Consider the following 25,035-nt stretch of genomic DNA (forward strand, 5'->3'; position numbering starts at 1 on the left):
CCTGCCGGTGAGGCTCCACATTGTCAGGTGAAAAGAAGCGGCTGGAAACTGCACATGTATCTGAGGAAGCATGTGCTAGTCTAAAGCTCTCCCCAGATCGGCGGAGGTGGTGGAGCAACGACCGGGACAGCAGGGGGAATTAGTCAAGTACAATTGGGGAGAAAATAGGGGCGAGGGGAGTCCGAAAACCCTAGATCAAAAGAAGAAGAAGCGTTATACTCTATGAATGTCCCCGTCCAGTCTCTCCTGACAGATGAATGAAGAATCCTCCTGTCACTCTCTTCTTCTCTGGTTATGAAGAATCCTCCTGTCACTCTCTTCTTCTCTGCTTTTTGCCGTCCTTTCCCAAAGCCCAGATCCAGTGTCTCTGCTGACACTGAGAGGATTAGGGGGCCGGGTAAACTGAACCCGGATCAGTGGCTCAGAGGGCAGACGGCCCCTGGGGCTCATACCAAGCTGAAGACTCACTGATCTCACTGATGTGCAGGGCTTTCCTATGTCCCCCCGGGGTCTCTCTCTCTCTCTCCCTCTCTCTCTCTCTCTCTCTCTCTCTCTGTCTCTGCTCTCTCTCTCTCTCTCTCTCTCTGTCTCTGCTCTCTGTCTCTGCTCTCTCTATGTTTCTGTCAGTTTGCCCCAATGTCCTCATCCAATTAAGGGTCTAGAGTTTAAACTCCCCCTCCACTAAATTGTTTTCTTCTTCTTGAGCTTCAGAGCTGTGCAGAAACATGTAGAGCATGATGCAGATGCAGGTTTTCACATTGATCTTCTGAAAGCAGAATGTTTCTCTGTGCTCATTGAAAATCCAATGTTTAGGCGTGGGCCTACCAGCATGATGATTTGTGGCATCACAAAGTTTGGAAGCTATTCTAGTCCAATATTCCACTTACACAAGTCTGATGTGGAACCTGGAAGTGTCCAGTGCACATAGTGTACACTGAGAATGGACTTTACAGTGAAGTAGGAGCCATCTTGTGTCCGTCCAGCAGTTAGACTTTTGAAATGAAGTGTATTTGCGAAATGAAGAGATGTCATTTAAAGTGTTTTAACTATATAATTTAACTTTTTTGTGTGGAAGAAACTTACTTACCGGTATTTATTTATTTATTTATTTATTTATTTATTTATTTATTTATTTATTTATTTATTTATTTATTTATTTATTTATTTATGTATGTATTTATTTGTGAAGGTCAACTGTAAATTACATACAGTACATTTTGAGCTGTATTGTAATTTTTCTTTTTCAAACATGCCTCCTCCCCACGCCGAAGTAAGAAAAAAAAGATGAAAGGGACTTGTGCATGACATATTAAATCTTCACAGCTTGTGGAAGAAACATATCGGACACATATTGTATTTTATATACGTGTTAAAACATGCCGGGAGGGGATCTGACTGTAAGCATTTGACCTAGAAACTGAGACAGTGGTAGAGCTGAGTCTGTATGCGTGTCCCTCCACAGTGCGTAACCCGTGTGCAGTGAGTAATGGAGGGTGCAGTCACCTCTGCCTCCTGGCTCCCGCTCCTAAAGCCTCCAGCTGTGCCTGTCCCACCGGGATCAACCTGCAGACGGACGGGAAGACCTGCACTCAGGGTAGGAGCCGAACATCTCTCTCGTATTTCAGAAAGGCCTGACCCAAAAGTCCCAACAGAGAGGGCATCACACACCAGTCTTCATGTGTTTCAATGAAAAATCAAAAACATCCTCACTCCATCATCAAGTGTGCTGCACTGTGCAGTGAGATCCAGATGAACCTGCTCAGAAACCATTTAACGGGCACTGTGGGAAGTGGCCATGTTCAACATCAAACGAACATGACATTTTATGGGTATTAGAATATGAAAGTATGGTATGGTAAAGCTTCATATGAAAACAGTCTGATACTATCAAAGTGATTCCAGAAAATATGTGGTAAACACTTTATTTGGATAATCCGCCTACAGAGAGTATTTGTAACATAGTTGACATTCAACAATTGTGTTTGTAGGCATGAGCAGCTTCCTGATCTTTGCGCGGAGGACAGACATCAGGCTGGTTTCTCTGGACATCCCGTACTTCGCCGACGTTGTGCTGGCCGTCAACAGCTCCATGAAGAACACCATCGCCATCGGAGTCGACCCCAAAGAAGGTGCGTCTGCGTGTCTGTGTCCTGTGTTTCAACAAATGCACTTAAGGACAAATATCTATATAGATATCTGCTATCTCTGATTGGCCATCGCAGTTTGATTTTTTTGGATGAATCTCTGGGGCGCGATTGTTGTCATTTTAGCTAATTTAATTGTAACTAATTAACCTGTAAAGCACAATTCAGAGAGAGAAAGCTGAGTGTCTTTCAGAAGTGGGGGAGATGTGCAAACTTTTTTACAGCTTGGGGGACATTACCCATCCTCAAAAGAATTCAGGAGCAGAAACGAGCGCTCACCTGGGGAGTAGCCTCCTGTACGACAGCACCGCCTAGAGGGGCAGGATGACAGCAGAGATCTGCGATGCGTCCTCACATTTAAAAAAAAAACTGCCAAAGTCTGACTGAAACTGAAACTAACACAAGGCAGCCTGTAGATAAGTCTGTTTCCACCACTGAACATGTGACTGTTCTATTCAGATACGCTCCAGTTTATCTGTCTGTCTGTCTGTCTGTCTGTCTGTCTGTCTGTCTGTCTGTCTGTCTGTCTGTCTGTCTGTCTGTCTATCTGTCTGTCTATCTGTCTGTCTGTCTGTCTGTCTATCTTTCTGTCTGTCTGTCTGTCTGTCTGTCTCTATGCCTGTATGTTTGTTTAAGTAGAGTGGGAGTGGTTTAATTAGAGTGAGAGAGGGGAAATCCATACATCTGGTGGCTGGTGGGAATTTTTAACATATCACCCAACCCTACACAGTATATAATAGTGGGGCTCAAAAAATGCACTTTCAATGTAAAATAGGTCGCTTCCGGAAAGAAGCGCCAAAATTTGCACAAATACTCCTTGTGGATTGTTATTTTGATAAAAGTAACTGGCCACGCAGAAATCTCGATCTTTCCAAGATGGCCGCCATTTCCCGCCCCAAAAACACTATTTTGGGGGCAACTTTGGGTAGAATTGTCCAATACGAATGATCTTGTTATCAAACCATACATTTATGACAACAGAGAAGACAGATGTGTTCCATGTAAATTTCTAAATGGCTGCCATTTCAAAGATGGCTGCCATTTCAGCTATTTTTACCATTAGTGGGGCTCAAAACAGCACCTTTAGGTCGCTTCCGGAAAGAAGCACCAAAATTGGCACAAATACTCCTTGTGGACTGTTATTTTGATAAAAGTAATTGGCCACGCAGAAATTTTATTTTTTTCCAAGATGGCCGCCATTTCCAGCCTGAAAACACTATTTTGGGGGCAACTTTGGGTAGAATTGTCCAATATGAATGATCTTGTTATCAAACCATACATTTGTGACCACAGAGAAGCCAGATTTATTCCATGAAAATTTCAAAATGGCTGCCATTTTAACACGTTCACTGCCAATGGCGAGTTGAGTCGTCAAAAAAAATCCAATGGTTGACTGCCAATGACGAGTTGAGTCGTCAAAAAAAAAAAAAAAAAAAAAATTGACGGTGGGATGTGGATCAATGCCCCCCACGTCTCCTATAAAAATATTGGAGCCACCGAACGTGTACAACCATTCCACCGACCCACTAAGTGGCGACAGTGCTCTCCAGACTAGAGGAAGGCAAGCAAAAAGCAGTGTGAGGAAGCCATTCTCATGAAAATGGATCGGCGAAAACGCTTTCGCTTTCGCGCAGGGAGCTGGCGGTGAGGTTTTGCAAATTTGCATAATAGATTACGGGTGGAACACACTTTGAAACACGCAGCATAAATAAGACCAGAATCGCAAAAGCTTCATCAAAGCTCTCAAACAGAAACCCCAAGAAACGAGCGAGCCCATCCAGACTTGCCCAGCGGCCGCCAGCAGACAGGAGCAGCAGCAAAGCAGTGAGCCTGGTGACGTGAGGTTACAGCAGCAGCAGAAACGAGCTTGTGACACGCCCGCTGCAGCCAAGAAGAACACACACGGAGGGAGGAGTTTGAAGGAGAGGGGTGTTTCCTGCTGTTATGGAGGAAATTACTGTTCAAAACTATTGTTTAGATGTCTGACGTCTTACTGATGCCAAAAATGAATGGTTAAAGTGACTGTTCTATCGAATTTCACAAAAAGCTATTTATCTCAGCTTAAATTTTCAGACGCTGAAACCATGCTGTATTCAAGTGCTAATGCCTACATAACTACTAACTCTACAAACTAACTCTTTTAGACAGAGAAAGCACACATTCTATTAGTTCTTTTGAGATATTTTGTGTTCACAAAATCTTAGCAGAAAAGAATCCTCGGGTCTTGAAAGATGAGCCAGAATCCTCAAAAAAACCCTCTGGCAGAAGCTAGCTACAGTAAAAAAAAACGGCTGGCAGTGAATGTGTTAAAGGCCGGGTTTTCCGTGGGGAATATGAATATATATTAAATCTCACGCCCCTAAGGTTTTAGAATCCGTTGAAATTTTTGAAATTGGTTGTTTACAGCCTGAGATATCACCAGAAATCCACTCTGTGTGTGGGGGGGGGGGGGGTGGTGGGGGGGGGGGGGTGCGGGGACTCGAAATACTACATTTCCCACAATGCACTGGGCTCGCGTGGCCTTCGTTTCCATGCCCACCCCTCAGGCGTTTGGCTGATATCAAACTCCAGTAGGTGGCGGTAATGCACATATATGTTTGCCAACCGCCATAAAACTCAAAGAAGAAGAAGACATGGAGAGAAGACATGGAGAGAAGAAGAAATAAATCGAAAATAAATCGAAAATCAATTGCCTCCAAATTGCACCAAATGTAAACGGTAGTATATATGTCGGGAGATGTCTTCATAAAAAAATTTTCATGCATTTTAAGGCATTTTCGTAGGAGTTACGCGCATCTGATGTTGTAACTATTTTCTGTAAAAATTTGTAAAAACGGGTACATTGCTCAGCGTTGATTTCGTTACTTCAACCCACCTACTACTAGATGTAAAATTTGACGAGCTTTCCAATGCCGCCAGTCCCGTGTCGATTAGTGCTTCCGTTCCCGAGATAATGGTCTCTTTGCAAGGAACTATGGGAAGCTAATATTAGCTACAGCAGGCTAGGCGGTTGACAAGATGGCTGCGTTTTTGTTTTGGTCAAGGCCTCTGAAGGGGCGTGGAGGACCTCTAGAGGCGGGACCATGGCCAACAACAGTTGTAGTTCATAGGTGCACGACTTCCGCAAGGCGGACTTAGGCCAGATGACGCGAAACGCGTCGGCTGGCCCAAAAAATATGTGAGAGATGCTTGATATCTCTGGCAGTGAATATCCAATTTCAAAAATTTCAACGGATTCGAAAACCTTAGGGGCGTGAGATTTAATATATATTCATATTCCCCACGGAAAACCCATCCTTTAAAGATGGCTGCCATTTCTGCTATTTTTACCATAGGATTTCACTGTCCAGGGCGATTTTGATGATTCTGGTGTCAAATGACAGGTTTTTAACTATGGAAATTTCAAAATTATACATCAGAAATTATTTGTATATCTCCTTTTACCATTTACTCTAAAATACTAAATCTCTAAAATACTGTTGTTTATGCATATTTTCACATTACTTTGAAAATATATGCAGAGTAAATGGCAAAAGGAGATATACAAATCATTTCTGATGTATAATTTTGAAATTTCCATAGTTAAAAACCTGTCATTCGACACCAGAATCATCAAAATCGCCCTGGACAGTGAAATCCTATGGTAAAAATGGCTGAAATGGCAGCCATCTTTAAAATGGCAGCCATTTTGAAATTTTCATGGAATAAATCTGGCTTCTCTGTGGTCATAAATGTATGGTTTGATAACAAGATCATTCATATTGGAAAATTCTACCCAAAGTTGCCCCCAAAATAGTGTTTTCAGGCTGGAAATGGCGGCCATCTTGGAAAAAAATTAAATTTCTGCGTGGCCAGTTACTTTTATCAAAATAACAGTCCACAAGGAGTATTTGTGCCAATTTTGGCGCTTCTTTCCGGAAGCGACCTATAGGTGCTGTTTTGAGCCCCACTATAAGTGAGGAATTCCCACTCAAGCCCTGACATGTGTGTATGGCACCCCCTGCAGGCAAAGTGTATTGGTCTGACAGCACACTGAAGAAAGTCAGCAGAGCCAACATCAATGGCACGGCACACGAAGAAATCATCTCCACTGGTGAGGACAGCTTAAATATACAATACAGGTCAACTTCTGCCAGGCATAGCAGTCATGACTCCATCTCCCCCCACCTCCACAGGTCTGATGACCACTGACGGCCTGGCAGTGGACGCCATCGGCAGGAAGATCTACTGGACGGACACGGGAACCAACCGCATTGAGGTTGCCAACCTGGACGGCTCCATGAGGAAAGTCCTGATCTGGCAGAACCTGGACAGCCCCCGAGCCATCGCCCTGTACCATGAGATGGGGTGAGAGAGGCGACATGTTCGGGAAAATCCTTTTTGTTTTGGTTTTAAAGTGCTTACAGATTGACTCCTTGCTGCCCATCTTTGATATGGAAATCTGTCAGTACGTGCGTCAGTGAACGTTTTAATTTGGCAATTATGGAGACATATTTATGAGTATCATAGAGACACTAGGATTCTTACTTTTAGCCTATATTACCTCTTTCCACTTGGTACTAATGTCACCTGCGTTGTGTAGACCCCCATAGCTGGGGATAGAACCAGGAACCTACGGTTCATGGGAGACAGCCGGGGATAGAACCAGGAACCTACGGTTCATGGGAGACAGCCGGAGATAGAACCAGGAACCTACGGCATGGGAGACAGCTGGGGATAGAACCAGGAACCTACGGTTCATGGCAGACAGCTGGGGATAGAACCAGGAACCTACGGTTCGTGGGAGACAGCTGGGGATAGAACCAGGAACCTACGGTTCATGGCAGACAGCTGGGGATAGAACCAGCAACCTACGGTTCATGGAAGACAGCCGGGGATAGAACCAGGAACCTGCGCTTCGTGGGAGACAGCTGGGGATAGAACCAGGAACCTACGGTTCGTGGGAGACAGCTGGGGATAGAACCAGGAACCTACGGTTCGTGGGAGACAGCTGGGGATAGAACCAGGAACCTACGGTTCGTGGGAGACAGCTGGGGATAGAACCAGGAACCTACGGTTCGTGGGAGACAGCTAGGGATAGAACCAGGAACCTACGGTTCGTGGGAGACAGCTAGGGATAGAACCAGGAACCTACGGTTCGTGCGGGATAGAACCAGGAACCTACGGTTCGTGGGGGATAGAACCAGGAACCTACGGTTCGTGGGAGACAGCTAGGGATAGAACCCATATGGTCATCTGTTGCAAGAGCATGTCTTATTGACGTGAGGGAGTGAGGTTTAATAACTGCACAGCACGCCTGCTGACTACCTTTACACTAGTGCCATTAGTGCCATCAATCCTCATCACAGCACTCGAGAAATTCATTTTCTTGTTCATTTCTATTGAGCAGTACAGTATCTAATTGGAGCCGAGGTAGTAGATGTTCTATTACTGCGCAAAGGGAACTTTAAAATTATTACCCTGCAAGTCCTCTCCTTGTATTAAAACATATATTGTCATCTCTAATGTGCTGTGGGAACCTAAAGAACTGGACCCGTTACTCTTAGATCTGCAACCTGCTCTTCGATTATCTGCTGTGGTAATAATGCCCCAGTTTTGCCTCAGGGATCAATAACGTTCATCCTATCTATCATCCAGTCCCCTTCCCTCCATCCCTCCACACGCCCTCTGACCTCTGCCCTCTGACCTCTGCCTGGCTCTCCTGCAGCTACATGTACTGGACAGACTGGGGCGAGCACGCCAAGCTGGAGCGCTCGGCCATGGACGGCTCGGACCGCCTGGTTCTCATCAGCAACAACCTGGGCTGGCCCAATGGCCTGGCCATCGACAAGGCCAGCTCGCAGCTGCTGTGGGCCGACGCCCACACAGAGGTGAGAGGTCACCCGTACGAGTTACATTACAGAAGCCCCGAGCTTTGCACTCATTTGCACTCACTTATTTTTGGTTGATTGAACGTGGTATAGTGGAAGAATTGAGTATTCTGCAGCCCCATCAAATGAACTCTGATTTACTGATTTACTTCCTGGAAAACTTGTGTCTTACATGGGGACCCCATGTTGCACTACAGGTGTAAATAGACATTTCTAACCAATAAAACCATCAGTTTTTTTTAACAATCCCCCGAGGACGCTCCCCTGCCACAGTGTGTGTGGAGACGGAGTTCCCCCACCTCTCCAACAAGGTTATAAAAGTCCTCAGCCCCTCCAGCTCAACATACCTGTGTGAGTGCGGGTTTTCCCCATTGACCATGATTCAAAGGCAAAGCAAGTACCGGTCAAGACTGCAGGTAGAAGATGATCTGCGTTTATTCCTTTGTACAGTGTGTCCCCCCCAAGATAGAACATGCAGAGAACGCAACATTTACACTCGATACACTGTATCGGTATCCTGCTAGTTATAATAAAGATGTTTAAAAACAATTAAAAGTCCTTCAGAGTGGATAAATATTATTAAAATGTTTAAAAGAAGATATTTGATAAGAGAAGGATAAAGATGTTTTGAAATCTTAAAGAATATAGGCTAAAGATGTTTACATTTTTGGAACTCGTTATACCCAAGTGGATCATGGGGGGGGGGGGGGGGGGGGGGTGCAGCTGTCTATAGCTTCTCTGAGGGGAGGTTCACTCTCCTACACTTTGAAAACCCCTGGTTTAGACTTTTGAATGATCCCTCACTGCATTATGTCCCGCCTCAGCGTCCTGTTTCAACATGTAAAGATGCCATTTCTTGTTCTTCTATGCGTTGCCAAAGTTCAATGACCCCTTTGGGCTTTTGAAAATCTTTCACCCATTAGATAGATGCACTGAAAAATGCGTGGCTGTCGAGCTAAAAACCAGCCTGTAATGTAACTTTTTACATGTAATTCTGGAGATGGGAGGGTTTCATGCGTCGTCATGGAATCAGCGCAGTAACTGGGCTCTCTGTTCTCTCTCTGCTCCTCTAGCGTATCGAGTCGGCCGACCTGAACGGGCAGAACCGCCGCACCCTGCTGTCTCCGGTGCAGCACCCGTACGGCCTGACGCTGCTGGGGCCCCACATCTACTGGACGGACTGGCAGAGCCGCAGCATCCAGCGAGCGGACAAGACCAGCGGGGCCAACGCCATCACGGTTCGCGCCAACCTGCCCGGGCTCATGGACATCCAGGCTGTGGACAGGGAGAGGCCGCTGGGTGAGTCCGGCCCCACGGCATTCTGGGGGAAACTAGGGTGTAAGGATTAAACTGTGTTTAGGCACACATTCAATTATCTTTTTACGGTGTGGCCACTGGCCACTAGAGGCCGAGGCGTCTATAAGGGGGTCTGTCCGTATGTCTGGCAGTATGTATGTATGCCTGTCCCCAAGAAAGAAAGAAAGAAAGAAAGTCGCTAAAGATGTCATACAGTTGTTCTATCTCCCCAAGAAATAAAGTGTCCAGGTCACATCACTGTCATCTATGACATCACTGATGACATCACAATTGCTCGAGTGTCATCACTGATGACATCACTTATGCATAAACATTGTGACATCATCAATGATGTCATAAATCCTTCCTTGCTGAGGTTATAAATTGTACCACTCATGGTTCATGGGAAGTAGTGAAGGAAGGAAAGAATAGCAGGAAAACAACCCTGCATGACTGACAAGAATTGCGTTTGCTGTGGACGTAAAGTCCTGACTGAATCTAACCTGTTACGGTCGAGACCAGCCCTGAAGGTGTCCGAGACGCTGTTCGAGGGCTGTGAGAAGATGCGGAAGAAACAGAACAAGGAATGGGTTCCACTGCCACCGGTGCCTCAAAACAAGAAGCCCTCATCCAGTAAAGCATCCAAGAAAAGCATCTTCAGCAAAAGACAGGCGCCCGCAACTCACAGGAGCCTCGTGGAGGCCTTCAAAGCTCTGGATGTCACCAAGCTGAAGCAGCATTTATCTCGCAGTCAAACTCTGTTCCCAGAAAACCCATCAGTGTGGCTCCAAGACCTGGCAGGATACCTCAACCACAAGCTGACTGCCGCGGAGATCGAGCCTACTCTCAGCAGCTATGCTCATGACTACCCGTACTGCCTTACAGGAACCGAGCTGAGGCGCCTGATCCAGGGCCTTCTCAGGCGATGCAACGATCAACTAGCGCACTTCTTCAGCCACTGTGTTTTCACCATGCTCATGGAGCTCGACCGACATGCAGGAGAGCCGCTGCATGGCTACCGAGTTTGCATTCAGGCAATCCTGCAGGACAAGCCCAGGATAGCCACCCAAAGCCTGGCTGCGTATGTGCAGTTGTTGCGGTCAGTTCAGAATCGTCCATACAAGTGTCTGACCATCATGTGGGCTCTCGGCCAGGCCGGATTTTATGACCTCAGCCAGGGACTACGAGTGTGGCTGGCTATCATGCTTCCTGTGCTGGGGCTGAGGTCTCTGTCTTCATATGCCATCGCCTATTTGGAGAGACTCCTCCTGTTTCACACTAACCTGACAAAGGGATTTGGCATCATGGGTCCTAAAGAGTTCCTTCCTCTGCTGGATTTTGCCTTCATGCCCAAGAACGCCCTGTCATCAAGGCTGCAGGAGCAGCTGAGGCACCTGTACCCCCGACTCAAAGCTCTTGCATTTGGAGGCAAACCTGAGAGCACGTTACACACGTACCTGCCACCCTTCCTGTCCAGGGCCACGCCACACTGCCCGGACGACATGAAGAGGGAGCTGCTCAGCAGTATGACCGAGTGTTTGTGTGTGGATGTTCAGAGTCTTGTGGTGTGGAGACAGCTGTACACCAAACACTTACCCCAGTCCAGTCTGCTGTTGCACCATTTATTGAAGTCCTGGAATGTCTTGCCGCCAAAGTTGCAGAAGAACCTTCGTGAAACCATCCAGTCGTTCACGGCGATCAACAAGGAGATGAGAGACAAACGCGGAAACTCCCCAGACCTCAAAAGGTGCAATAGCCTTTGCGATAAGCTGCAGGTGAAGATGCGCGACCACAGGTTCCCCTGGTGCAAGCTGCTCATGGGTCTGCTGGTGTGCGCTGCCGCCTTCATCGCTCACGACATCTATACCCACGGCTCCTTCACCGACTCCACCACAGCCAGGTGTCTGCACAGCTCTGGGATGGCTGCAGTATCGCAGCAGGCCTGGAGCAAGGCGACCCTCTACTCCAAGCAGGGCTTCAGCTGGTTGGAGACAAACACTCCATACTATTACTCTGAGTGCATGCGGATCCTGGGGCCACCGATGGAGCAAGGTTTGGAAAAGGCAAAAGCAGCCGCCATCATCATCTCTGAAAACACCTCCCAGCTCATCCTGTGGCTCAGGGAAAAGACACCGCTGCTCATAGACTGGGTGCGCACCAACACTCCTGCTGACGTCTTCCTGGCAGTGGAGTATCTGAAGGAGCTCCTGCTCTTCCTCCACCACAGCTACATCCTGCCTGCCCAGACGTACACATCCGAGCTGCTCCAGCGAGCGTGGGCCAGCCTCCAGGACTCCTGCAATGGTGAAGTGTCGGTGTCGTGTCTGCAGAGCCACGCTCTGTCCTTCATCAACTCCATGTGGCAGCTGCTCCAGCACATACTCTCTGCCATCAAGACCTTGGCGCAGGAACTGTTGACGCGAGCATGATGGCAGCGTGTAGACGTCGGCTATTTACTCACACTGATGATTAGGGGTGGGGGGGAAAATCGATACACCATAGTATCGCGATATTTTGCCTGATGATATTGTATCGATATTTGGACGCCAAGTATCGATATTGCAAAAAAAAAAAAAAATTGCAGGCCATGTCATGCCAGGCCACCGGTAACAGTTTTGTCATAACAGTCATTTACAAATTCCCTAGTTACTGAATGGGCTGCACAAGATGTTTTGTGCAAGTGAAGTGAAGTTGCATTGTTCAAAAACTACCTAAGTACACTAGTCCACACACACATCCAGTTAAGGTGGACTGTAAGTAGACTGTAACACACAGTTCAGTTTGTCAGGTGCATGCAACGATGACATGACTTTATGAAAGTTGTTGGTCTGTCAACGACATGACTTTATGAAAGTTGTTGGTCTGTCTACTTGACAATGTTGCTGCAATAAAATGGTTGAAGTCAGATGTACAGACTGGAAAATTGTTCTTATATAAACCAGATGTTGACAAAGTTTTCCTTTGGGGACATCATTTGCAGTTGAAAAAGTAAGAAATCGCAATATATCGAAATATCGGCGATATCGCAATACTATCGTATCGTGACTCAAGTATCGTTTTAGTATCGTATCGTGGGCATCTGGTGATTCCCACCCCTACTGATGATGTGCAAACATAAAGTTATACACACACTGACACTGGCTGCCTTTGGACCCGTTCTCTTAAACCGTATTTGGACACTGTGTGGTCAGACAAGCGGGCTCTCTGTCTCTCTTCTTTTGGCTCAACTTTATCAATCTGGATGCTTTTATTTATACGTTTTGTCTTTTTTCTACCAATCCTTTTCTCACCGCTGGATGCAGAGGTCGTCCCTCCCTCCGAGTTTCTACAGCCTGAATTTAAGACTGATTCCCTTTGATTTAATTTATAGAAAGAAATTACGTTTGTAGACTGTTTTTTACAAAGGACCACAATGGAAACATTAATTTATAAACCATTTTTACGGTGTGGCCACGTCTGTATGTATGTTCCCCAGAAAGAAAGAAAGAAAGAAAGAAAGAAAGAAAGAAAGAAAGAAAGAAAGAAAGAAAGAAAGAAAGAAAGAAAGAAAGGAAGGCCTGGTCGTCGAAAGGTCGCCGGAGCGGGACTTCGAATGTCAATTTTTTCACATTTTTATTTCTTGTCATAAATCAATGCCACTGGTCACCCTTCATGTCTCTGTGGGTTTTACCAAATGTAACCAATGGAAAAGCATTAAAACTATCTTGTGAGTAATTCTCGTCAGACCATTCGCCCTCAATCTGTCACTCAAACCTCAAAGCTCCTCACCTACCTCCATCTGTACCCGCCCAGGCAGGACTCTATCCCTGGAAAAGACACACGGGCAGACAGGCTGTGTATTTCTGATATCGTTTTGTTTAATCCTGGCTTCCTCTGACGTAAATAGATCAATAAAATGTTTTAGAGTTATCCCTAGGCTGCAAACTCATTTAAACTATGCAAATCAAAGTGGTTTCTGACGAGAATAATGTTTACGTTAGTGAGATGCTTCTCAACCCCACCGCTGTGATGTCACTTGGGCAGTTGTGTGACGTCATCAGTGAGCGACTGTCACTGAAGGGCCGATGGCGCACAATTGCGCAACTGTGATGTCACGGGTCGGGCACTCTCCAGATTCTCCACCCTCGAAATCGATTTCTAGTCCAATAAAATTGCCTTTCTCGTCCTGTCTCATATTCCATTGGTTTTATACTTTCGAATGAGTCCAGTGAGTCTTTAAAACGCTCTCTCCCTGGCCAATCTAGGCTTCAACAAGTGTGGCAAGAGGAACGGCGGCTGCTCCCACCTGTGCCTGCCGCGTCCCAACGGCACGTCGTGCGCCTGCCCCACCGGCATCCTGCTGAAGGGCGACGGCAGGTCATGTGACGACTCGCCCGAGACCTACCTGCTCTTCTCCAACCGTGTCAGCGTGCGCCGCATCTCCCTGGACACCGCCGACCACACCGACGTGCACGTGGCCGTGCCCGAGCTGCACAACGTCATCTCCCTCGACTACGACAGCGTGGACGCTAAGCTCTACTACACTGACGTCACGCTGGACGTCATAAGGTTAATACACAGACACAGACCAGTGTTGGGGGTAACTCATTACAAAAGTAACATATTACATGTAATATATTACTTTTAGCAGTAACTCAGCAATATAACTTATTACCTATCTGATTTCAGTAATATTATACCAGTTACTTTGTCAAGTAACACAAGTTACAAATTGAGTTACTTCTTTTTATCAAAGCATATATTTAAATAAAGATACAATCATTTCCTAATCAAATGGTGTGTTTTTATGCAAATAACCACTATAGATGACAATAACAAAGGAAAAGGATAACATTTAGAATTTTGGACGGTTTACACTGAGTTGACGGTTGAAATTATTTTTCGGGATGGTTCCGGGGCGGCGATTTCATTCTGCTACTGTTGTTATTTTGGTGAAAGCAACGCAAAAGTAGTGTAATAAGTAACGAGTTACTCTACACAGATAGTAATATTGTAAAGTAATGTATTACTTTAAAATGAAAGTAACTAGTAATATCTAGTATATTACATTTTGAAAGTAACTTGCTCAACACTCACTGACACAGACACACACTTAGTCCCTCCACTTCCGGTGGTCGGTAGAATTATTGATTACATATGACGGCTGCACAGTTGCTGAAATGCTTTCTCGCTGCAACTACTATTGCGACGTACTGCACTGAAAAAAGTAAAAATGTACATTAAAGTGCAATAAAACAATTTTAAGCGTGCAGCCCTGTTAACATATCTATTTTGTCTACCTTCCCCGTGCTTCCCAGGCGAGCCAACCTGGACGGCAGCGGCATGGAGACAGTGATCAGCCAGGGCCTGAAGACCACAGACGGGCTGGCCGTGGACTGGGTGTCCAGGAACATGTACTGGACCGACACCGGCCGCAACACCATCGAGGTAGCCCGCCTAGATGGTACCAGCCGCAAAGTGCTGGTCAACAACAGTCTGGACGAGCCCAGAGCCATCGCTGTGTTCCCCAGCAAAGGGTGAGACAGGAGGGGGAAGGGGGGGGGGTGTTAAAGAAACAGTACAGTCGTTTGGCTACCAAACATTTTGATTCTGCTGCACAAGTTGTGAAAAATATCTGGGATATATCCTCTCCTTACAGAGTCTATAGGGAGAGGATTGAATGGAACTACAGGAGCTAAGACAATGTGTGTTTGATTTTTAGTAAAAAGTTCAATAGATAATGATTGAACCTCCATTCTGGGGTGAACTGTTCGTTTTAATGATGTGTTGTCACAGCAGCAGATGAAAAGATCTAGATAAGAAAAAGAAGTATTGAAGATAATTAAACAAATGGTTACAGCAAAAATATAACGACAAACAAACGCAATGAGAAAACTACAGCAAGTAATAACTAAATGGAGAGGAGGATACACAGAGAAAGATTTACAGAGACGATTATGTACATCACTAGCTACTCACATAGTACACAATAGAGAGGCAAAGTGAACGTCACTTCCTGCTTTTCTCCCTGTACCAAGCGCTGAAAAAATATTAATGGGTGAACGGAGAATAACGTTACTTTTTTGATCCCATTTGAATTGTGCCACGGGGTGCCAACGTTAATTTTGTCAATTTAAAACATAACTTTGCATGTCAAGAAAGTCGCAGTTTGTCGCCAAACTGTTGCACTATAAGTTATAAATCAGAAAGGCTACATGCACTATCGCCTAAGTGACGTCACTTTCTTTACCGGCAAAGCTGAAGACCGGCGACATGCCACGAGCTTCCACGAGCTATGTAGTTTTTATACGAAACTAACTCCTACGTTTCAGTTTGACGACAAACTGTGACTTTCTTTACATGCAAAGTTTTGTTTTAAATTGACAAAATGAACGTTGGCACCCCGTGGCACAATTCAAACGGGATCAAAAAAGCAACGTTATTCTCCGTCCACCGCCATTCATATTTTCTTCACCGCTGGCACAGGGAGAAAGCAGGAAGTGACGTTTCACTTTGGCTCTCTATGGGAGAACGAATATACACAAATGTGTTTCCGGCATTTAATGTGCATTGTTTTTGTATCAGGTGTGTATGAAAGAATGTGTTCTCACGGCTCAGCCTTGCCTCTGCAGATATCTGTTCTGGACAGACTGGGGTCACATCGCCAAGATCGAGCGCTCCCACCTGGACGGCTCGGACAGGAAGGTTCTGATCAACACCGACCTGGGTTGGCCCAACGGACTCACGCTGGACTACGACACACGAAGGTCAGAGAGGGGGGCAATATGGCCTCTGCTTACACAGAGGGAAGGTCAGAGAGGGGGGCAATATGGCCTCTGCTTACACAGAGGGAAGGTCAGAGAGGGGGGCAATATGGCCTCTGCTTACACAGAGGGAAGGTCAGAGAGGGGGGCAATATGGCCTCTGCTTACACAGAGGGAAGGTCAGAGAGGGGGGCAATATGGCCTCTGCTTACACAGAGGGAAGGTCAGAGAGGGGGGCAGTATGGCCTCTGCTTACACAGAGGGGCCGAGTAAGAATAGAATAGATAGATCACAAACTTTCATGATCCCTGTGGGGAAATGAAAACACGATTTCAGACGGCAGCCCGTCTTTATTGTCACATGAACACACTACAACACTGGCATGCGGCCACTACACACACTCATGCTGACGGTGGCCGGTGAAATATGTCCTCTGCATTTGACCCATCCAGGCTTGTCCTATCCTCCAGGGGGCAGGCCAGGAGCAGTGGTCGCTATTTCTAAGTGAAGTCACTGCAGCAGCACAAAGTATTATATACAAGACAAGCAGAGAAGATAATGCAACACGTAATTCTAACAGCTGAACATACCGAGAATAATACAAGTCGTTAAACGATGCAGCATCTTTGTTGAGCGGTTTACATGTACATGTCTCAAGTGTGTAATCCAGATGAAGAAATTATCCAACACTGTAAGACTTTGTTGACAATATACTCACATTTAATTTTGAAAAACAATACATAAGTGAGTATATTGTCAAAGTCTTACAGTGAAAACGCATGCGTTTGGATCATTTCTTTATATGATTTGAAATCCATCTTAGAAGAGGCAGAGCGACACATCTTTCCACCCACAGTAGCCTCATTAGACCAGAATGCATTGAAGCCCCAAGACATGTTGCATTTTGAGTAAAGGGGCGCGACTGCAAAAGTCTTGTTAGCTCTATCAGTATTGCTCTCTCCATCAACACGTAAAACCCACAGCCCAAACCCAGGTGCAGGCCCGATCTCTGCCAGTTAAACTCAGGTGCAGGCCCGATCTCTGCCAGTTAAACCCAGGTGCAGGCCCGATCTCTGTCAGTTAAACCCAGGTGCGGGCCCGATCTCTGCCAGTTAAACCCAGGTGCGGGCCCGATCTCTGCCAGTTAAACCCAGGTACAGGCCCGATCTCTGCCAGTTAAAGCCAGGTGCAGGCCCGATCTCTGCCAGTTAAACCCAGGTACAGGCCCGATCTCTGCCAGTTAAACACAGGTGCAGGCCAGATCTCTGCCAGTTAAACACAGGTACAGGCCTGATCTCTGCCAGTTAAACACAGGTACAGGCCTGATCTCTGCCAGTTAAACACAGGTACAGGCCTGATCTCTGCCAGTTAAACCCAGGTGCAGGCCCGATCTCTGCCAGTTAAACACAGGTACAGGCCTGATCTCTGCCAGTTAAACACAGGTACAGGCCTGATCTCTGCCAGTTAAACCCAGGTGCAGGCCTGATCTCTGCCAGTTAAACTCAGGTACAGGCCCGATCTCTGCCAGTTAAACACAGGTGCAGGCCTGATCTCTGCCAGTTAAACTCAGGTGCAGGCCAGATCTCTGCCAGTTAAACTCAGGTACAGGCCCGATCTCTGCCAGTTAAACCCAGGTGCAGGCCTGATCTCTGCCAGTTAAACTCAGGTACAGGCCCCATCTCTGCCAGTTAAACACAGGTGCAGGCCCGATCTCTGCCAGTTAAACTCAGGTACAGGCCCGATCTCTGCCAGTTAAACACAGGTACAGGCCTGATCTCTGCCAGTTAAACCCAGGTGCAGGCCCGATCTCTGCCAGTTAAACTCAGGTACAGGCCCGATCTCTGCCAGTTAAAGCCAGGTGCAGGCCTGATCTCTGTCAGTTAAACCCAGGTGCAGGCCCGATCTCTGCCAGTTAAACTCAGGTACAGGCCCGATCTCTGCCAGTTAAACACAGGTGCAGGCCTGATCTCTGCCAGTTAAACTCAGGTGCAGGCCAGATCTCTGCCAGTTAAAGCCAGGTGCAGGCCTGATCTCTGTCAGTTAAACCCAGGTGCAGGCCCGATCTCTGCCAGTTAAACTCAGGTACAGGCCCGATCTCTGCCAGTTAAACACAGGTACAGGCCCGATCTCTGCCAGTTAAACACAGGTACAGGCCTGATCTCTGCCAGTTAAACCCAGGTGCAGGCCCGATCTCTGCCAGTTAAACTCAGGTGCAGGCCCTATCTCTGCCAGTTAAACTCAGGTGCAGGCCCTATCTCTGCCAGTTAAACACAGGTACAGGCCCGATCTCTGCCAGTTAAACACAGGTACAGGCCCGAGTTAAACTCAGGTGCAGGCCAGATCTCTGCCAGTTAAACCCAGGTGCAGGCCAGATCTCTGCCAGTTAAACCCAGGTGCAGGCCCGATCTCTGCCAGTTAAACTCAGGTGCAGGCCCGATCTCTGCCAGTTAAACCCAGGTGCAGGCCAGATCTCTGCCAGTTAAACCCAGGTGCAGGCCCAATCTCTGCCAGTTAAACTCAGGTGCAGGCCAGATCTCTGCCAGTTAAACCCAGGTGCAGGCCAGATCTCTGCCAGTTGTCGAAAGGCATTCGGCACCGGCGGGGAAATCACTAACTAAAATAGCATGGATGAGGCAGGTTGACGGAATGTGGGTTCACCAAAAATCTGACCAATGCTTGTTTCTGCAGGATCTTCTGGGTGGATGCTCATCTGGATCGCATCGAGAGCTCGGATCTGAACGGGAAACTGCGCCAGATCCTCGTCAGCCCCGTCTCGCACCCCTTCGCCCTCACACAGGTACCCCCCATCCCCCGCCCCACCCCCCCCGGGCTGTCAATCACTCAGCTGACCCCTGCTCCCAGCTGCATCCTCCGCTCACCCACCCGCTCTCTCACTCACTCACTCACTCATCATTGACTCACTGGTTGTGCCTATACCTCCTTCCCACTCATACTGAACCCATTCGACTGAACCCATTTCTCCTACTTCTCTTCATCTCTGACCCTCATTGTTCTTCCTCCCTTCCCTCTCTTCCTCCCTCCCCCCTGCTCCTTGTCTGGGTTTCTCCTCTCTTCTTCTGCCTCCTTTTCCCCAGTTGAAGCCGGTCTCCTCCCCTCTAACCCCTTTCTCCCGACTCTCGCAGCAAGACCGCTGGATCTACTGGACGGACTGGCAGACTAAGTCCATCCAGCGCGTGGATAAGCACACCGGCCGTAGCAAGGAAACGGTGCTGCCCAACGTGGAGGGCCTCATGGACATCATAGTGGTATCTCCTCACAGACAGACAGGTGAGGCTTTTCTGCTGGACGACAGGGCGAGACGCATCGTCAGTCCGCGTCGCTGTCGCCAACTTTACTGTGAAGACACTGGTGAAGTGTTCGGTCAGTCGGTAAGAACGTTACTGTGAAGACACTGGTGAAGTGTTCGGTCAGTCGGTAAGGGGTCAATACAGATGGACTATTATAATAGTAGAAAAATGTTAAAGCCACAATAATGTACCTTTTTACTCTATCATTCCCACTTCCCGCCCTGAACGCCTGTTTCCTACGTTGAGGGTCCGTCCTGGAGGATGTCAATTTGCTTGGAATTCTTAACTCCATTTCCTGCGCAGCTTCTTCAGATTAAAGGTTTTCCACTGACAAACTAACGGGACGATTTTATTGTGAAGTACATATAGGAAGTGAACAGTGTTTATCACTTGGTAGCTTGATTGGCAGCGCGATTAGCCATTTGTTTCACTAAAGGAAGCATGGTTCAGCATGTTGTCTGCACAAGATGCAGAGGGATTTGCCCCTGTTTTTGTACCTTTCTTTAATTGATGGTAACAAAATAATGAAACTGTATGAAAGAAAAAGAAATGTAACATTAGGAAACAGTAACTAATCATGGATTATAAGAATTGGAAAAACCAATGCCTTAAATTGGGATCTATGTGTAATAAAAATAGACTGTTAATTTGTGTAGAGGTGTTATAAAAGGTGCGATCACACCTACAGTTTGTTTTCTTTGGCTCAGACCACAGCAGTAAAATATACTTTATTGTATTTGGTTCATTGGTTTGCGGTGTGAACGTAGGTTCACTCTGCCCAATTGCAAGCCAGAAAAGTAGCTCATATATTGGACAGAGTTTTGGTAAGCTGTCCTGCTGCCAGGTTAGATTTTGGCAGCAGCGAGTCAAATGAAAATCTGATTTGTTTCTGTAATATCTGCTAAGGATGATGGACTCATCTGCGCTCTTCACTATAATTAATACGTTTGTGCGCCATTATTTCACCACATCTTGTCTCCAAGCTTACCCTCGCTTGATTTGGTTTTACTCTGCTTTCTTAGTAACTGCTACTATCAGATGTTGAACTTCCAGCCTCTTACGTCCATAATATCCCTTGTGTTTTGGGGTTATTTGCTGTAGCTAGTTCAGATTGTGTTCTCACTTCTACTGAAGCGCATCACAGTTCTCCTGATAGAGCACTAAGACTCCAGGCATTTCCAGGCATCTCTGTGCCATTATTTGGTGCCACCAGAGTTCAAATGGCATCGTTCATGTGGACAAACGAACCAAACTAAAAGCAGACGCTCCAGAGTTGGAACTTGGAACAAGCCGCTCCAAACACGCTTGGTGTGAACGCAGCCTCACCGAAGCCCCGCCCCCCCCCCCCCCCCCCCCTCTCTTCTCCAGGCACCAACCTCTGTGGGGTGAACAACGGAGGCTGCACTCACCTCTGCTTCGCCAAGACCAACAGCTTTGTGTGTGCCTGTCCCGACGAGCCCGACGGCCGCCCCTGCTCCACTAGTGAGTGACTGCTGTGTGTGTGTGTGTGTGGCACTGTGTGTGGCACTATGTGTGGCACTGTGTGTGGCACTGTGTGTTACTTGTGTATGGTATGTGCTCGCATTTGACACAGGTTTAAAATTGAAGTGCTGATTAGTGTGTGTTGTTGGATCAGTCTCAGGTTACGTCCCCACCGCACCGTCCGGAGGAACCACCAGCACCCCGCTCCCAAACAAAATCCCCAAAGCAACAGACTCCCCGCAGAGGGGACCAGCACTTGTCAAGTAAGTCTATCTTCCTTCTGAATAGCTTCTGAACAGTGTTGAGGAAGATTACTGAAAAATATATATACCGTAAATTTCGGACTATAAGCCGCGGCTTTTCCCCCGTTTTTTGGCCCCTGCGGCTTATATAACGGTGCGGCTTATCTATGGATTTTTTCAGAAAATAAAAAAATAAAAAACAGAATTCTCTCTTCTTTAGCACTCTTTCTAACTATAAATCCACTTCTGTTTTAATTTCCTCTCTTGCCCTCTTTTCACCACACCGCGGACACTGTGTGCACTGTAAAAAAAAACACAGGTGGTGTTGTGTTATGTTGTTTTGTTGAAATGTTAATAAATGGGAGCTTCCTCAAACAGCCATCTCTTTCCCGACAATCCCCTCTGTGCACGAACCCTTACATATGGTAATTAAACATTAAAACACAATAAAAAAAATAAAAATAAAACATTAAAACACCCGCGGCTTATAGTCCGGTGCGGCTTATATATGTAACAAACAGGCAATTTTGCTGCTGCGGCTTATACTCCGGTGCGGCTTATAGTGCGGAAATTACGGTATATAAGTTATTTTACTTTGTAACTAGTTTTGTTACAAAGTGATTCTTTCTTGAAAATAATTGAGAATACGTTGATGTTCATGATGAAATAAGTAGAGCCCGCACACAAAGGTATAGTTAGGATTCTTTATTAATTAAAGCGACAACGTTTCGATCCAAGGTGGATCTTCTTCTGGTAAATATATACTGTATATACACACATATATACATATATATACAGTATATATATATATACTTTTTTGTCCCCCATTTACAAAACTTTGCTTGTGTCCTGTTGAATGTCCATTGTTTCAGAATGCAATGCAAGACTATTAGTCTCATATAGATCAAGCAGACAGATTGTGTTTTTCTTCAACGAGCAACATATTGTGCATTTAACCAAAATCCCATGGCCTTTTCCCCTTACGAACCAACATGGCGGCGATTTGCTACTTCCCACTCATTCCTGTGGTACTCTATAAACAGGGTGATTACAATCAAATGACAAAAACAGCCAATGATCTGTGTTTATATTGTAAAGTGCCATATTGGTAGGAAATGCATGTGAAATCATGGGAATACTAGCAGCAGTAGGACCACGTAACACTTTCTTTTTTTTTAAGGTTCCTTTTTAAACTTATGTAGGCCATGCTAGGCTACTGCCTTTTTAATTAGGTTTATTTATTTATTGCAGGGACTGTACGATACTGTATTGCACTTTATGCATAGCATTTTATGTCTTTTACTTCCTGTTTCTTGTATTGTTTGTTTGTTTTTTCCTCTTGCACAGTGTAGCAGACAGATCCCATTTCATTTCACTGCATGTCTTACTCTGTATTTCTGTGCACGTGACAAATAAAGTATCTTTGAATCCTTGAATATGTATCATTTTGACTCTAGTATAATTGACATTTGACAAAGATCTGCTGTGCTATGCTTTAGTTCCTAATGCAGTGTTTTGTGTGATTTCATAGCTGCACCGACAAGAACCTAAATGTGGAGGGCTGCTTACAGAGCAATGTGGTGACGGCGCCCCACGGTCAGTACAGGATCGCTCACTCAGCACTTTGTGTCCGAGCAAAAGTACCGGTACTGGATTTGCCTGGTAAACACACAAGACTCACTAACACCTGTGCCGTCTCTCTTAGGGGAGGGGCTTCATATCAGCTACGTGATTGGTGGAGCTCTGACCATCCTGGCTATTCTGATCCTCATTGCTGCCTTTATTATTTACAGGTAAGTCCAACTGTCGAGGCCCATTCACATCTACAATGATGACTACAACCAAAAACAAAACAATAAAGGATTTAAACCGTTGTAAGGAAATAAAATGTCCCCTGTGTTCCCTGTACAATGATCACTATAAAAACATCCTGAACAATAACTGTAACTATGTTTTTGTGTTGATCTCAGAGGTTGTTTTTTTTAATGCAGAGATGACAATGAAACATTTTCAGCCAATCAAATTTAAGGTTGTTAGAAAGAAGGGCGCGGGAGAGTTTGGTTGCTCCCTGCTTGATGCTTTTGTTTGCTGAAGATCCGATCACAAGTCAAGTGTCACGTCTTCTCTTCATGCATCAAGTCTCGAGCAATTAAAACTGTGACTCGACTCTGACTCAAGTCCGAGTCACCTGACTCCAGTCCCCACCTCTGGTTTTATAGTTACTGTATCTTCAGAGTTATGTTCTGGATGTGAAGAACGGACCTCAAACCTCCCGCTTCGTTTTCTGCTCCCTTTTCTTAGACCAAAGTTAGAATGACCGACATTTGATGTTGGAGTTTAATTGACTGGATTGACTCGGCCATGCGCCATCCCTCTCTGTCTTTGACCAACAGACATAAAAAGTCCAAGTTTGCCGATCCGGGGGTGAGCAACCTGACCTACAGCAACCCGTCGTACCGGACGTCCACACAGGAAGTGAAGATCGAGGCGTCACAGAAACCTCCCATTTACAACCAGCTCCGATATAAGAAAGAGGTAACGAGTCGTCAACCCATGATCTTTTATTTAAATCCAGGAATGGATTTTTGAGGTGAATCCTCAGTCTTATGATGATAGAGTGTAGGTGTATGATTATAGAGTGTAGGTGTATGATGATAGAGTGTAGGTGTATGATTATAGAGTGTAGGTGTATGATGATAGAGTGTAGGTGTATGATGATAGAGTGTAGGTGTATGATGATGGAGTGTAGGTGTATGATGATAGAGTGTAGGTGTATGATGATAGAGTGTAGGTGTATGATGATAGAGTGTAGGTGTATGATGATAGAGTGTAGGTGTATGATTATAGAGTGTAGGTGTATGATGATAGAGTGTAGGTGTATGATGATAGAGTGTAGGTGTATGATGATAGAGTGTAGGTGTATGATGATAGAGTGTAGGTGTATGATGATAGAGTGTAGGTGTATGATTATAGAGTGTAGGTGTATGATGATAGAGTGTAGGTGTATGATGATAGAGTGTAGGTGTATGATGATAGAGTGTAGGTGTATGATGATAGAGTGTAGGTGTATGATTATAGAGTGTAGGTGTATGATGATAGAGTGTAGGTGTATGATTATAGAGTGTAGGTGTATGATGAGAGAGTGTAGGTGTATGATGATAGAGTGTAGGTGTATGATGATAGAGTGTAGGTGTATGGCCAGTAACCATACAGACAAATGTCATAGAGTACCTTAGTCCCACCCTCTTCCGGGTTCCGCATGGCACCTAAGGAAGTGAATTCCCCATTCATTTTTCCATTGACATTTATTCATATAAAAAGAGTTTTACTTGGACAAACCAAGCCATTCAGCTACGAGATGAATCACGACTAGTGACCATAAAACATTTGACTCAGACAAAAAAAAAGGGGGGTGATTGTTTGATTGTTTGTTTTTTTTGGTTTGGTCTAACTCAAATATTTTATGGTCACTCGTGATTCATCTCATAGCTTGTTTTGTCCAAGTAAAACTCGTTTACTTGAGGATTTTACAATTGACGTCAGTGGAGAATACACTTCCTGATGTCCCATGCGGAACACGGAAGCGGGCGGGACTTATCCACTGTATTAATTGTGTTGGAATATGGTAAGATGGATGTGAGGCGAGCAGGCACTGAGCCCAGCACTTCTCTCTCCCTCTCTCCTCCCCCTCTCCCTCTCTCCTCCTCCTCCCCCTCTCCCTCGCTCCTCCTCCCCCTCTCCCTCACTGCAGCTCTCTCATCCTTACAACTCCCTCTCCCCCTTTATCTTTTGACCCACTTGTCCCACGGAGAGGTAGCTACGCCGCACGGATGAGTCATGGCCTTCCCACGTCTGCTTTCTCCCTTTTCTTCTCCCCTTTTCTTTGTTTTTCTCATATGTTCCTCCGTTTGTCCGTAGCTCTCTTCCTAGTATCTTTCACTGCATGCGAG

The 25,035-nt window shown here is 46.0% G+C and overlaps 1 protein-coding gene and 1 pseudogene across 2 annotated transcripts in view; both read left to right on the forward strand.

The window, feature by feature from the left end:
• The window catches only part of lrp4 (low density lipoprotein receptor-related protein 4), a 99,446-nt gene that overhangs the window by 69,464 nt on the left and 4,947 nt on the right, over window positions 1-25,035 (forward strand). Inside the window, exons 22-37 of the mRNA XM_083653319.1 lie at window positions 1,463-1,594; window positions 1,989-2,129; window positions 6,151-6,237; window positions 6,320-6,491; window positions 7,852-8,014; window positions 9,088-9,313; window positions 13,555-13,858; window positions 14,608-14,826; window positions 15,922-16,056; window positions 18,742-18,850; window positions 19,197-19,341; window positions 20,730-20,843; window positions 20,998-21,106; window positions 22,617-22,681; window positions 22,791-22,878; window positions 23,479-23,620. Coding sequence (XP_083509445.1) covers window positions 1,463-1,594; window positions 1,989-2,129; window positions 6,151-6,237; window positions 6,320-6,491; window positions 7,852-8,014; window positions 9,088-9,313; window positions 13,555-13,858; window positions 14,608-14,826; window positions 15,922-16,056; window positions 18,742-18,850; window positions 19,197-19,341; window positions 20,730-20,843; window positions 20,998-21,106; window positions 22,617-22,681; window positions 22,791-22,878; window positions 23,479-23,620 — 2,351 coding nt within the window. The remainder of the gene's footprint in view (window positions 1-1,462; window positions 1,595-1,988; window positions 2,130-6,150; window positions 6,238-6,319; window positions 6,492-7,851; window positions 8,015-9,087; window positions 9,314-13,554; window positions 13,859-14,607; window positions 14,827-15,921; window positions 16,057-18,741; window positions 18,851-19,196; window positions 19,342-20,729; window positions 20,844-20,997; window positions 21,107-22,616; window positions 22,682-22,790; window positions 22,879-23,478; window positions 23,621-25,035) is intronic.
• LOC310791090 (transmembrane protein 214-A pseudogene) lies at window positions 9,760-11,739 on the forward strand (annotated as a pseudogene). Its single transcript has one exon. The product of its transcript is annotated as a transmembrane protein 214-A pseudogene (transcript).

Source organism: Poromitra crassiceps (genome assembly GCF_964638095.1).
Source record: "Poromitra crassiceps genome assembly, chromosome: 16".
In the NCBI taxonomy this organism is placed as follows: Eukaryota; Metazoa; Chordata; class Actinopteri; order Beryciformes; family Melamphaidae; genus Poromitra; species Poromitra crassiceps.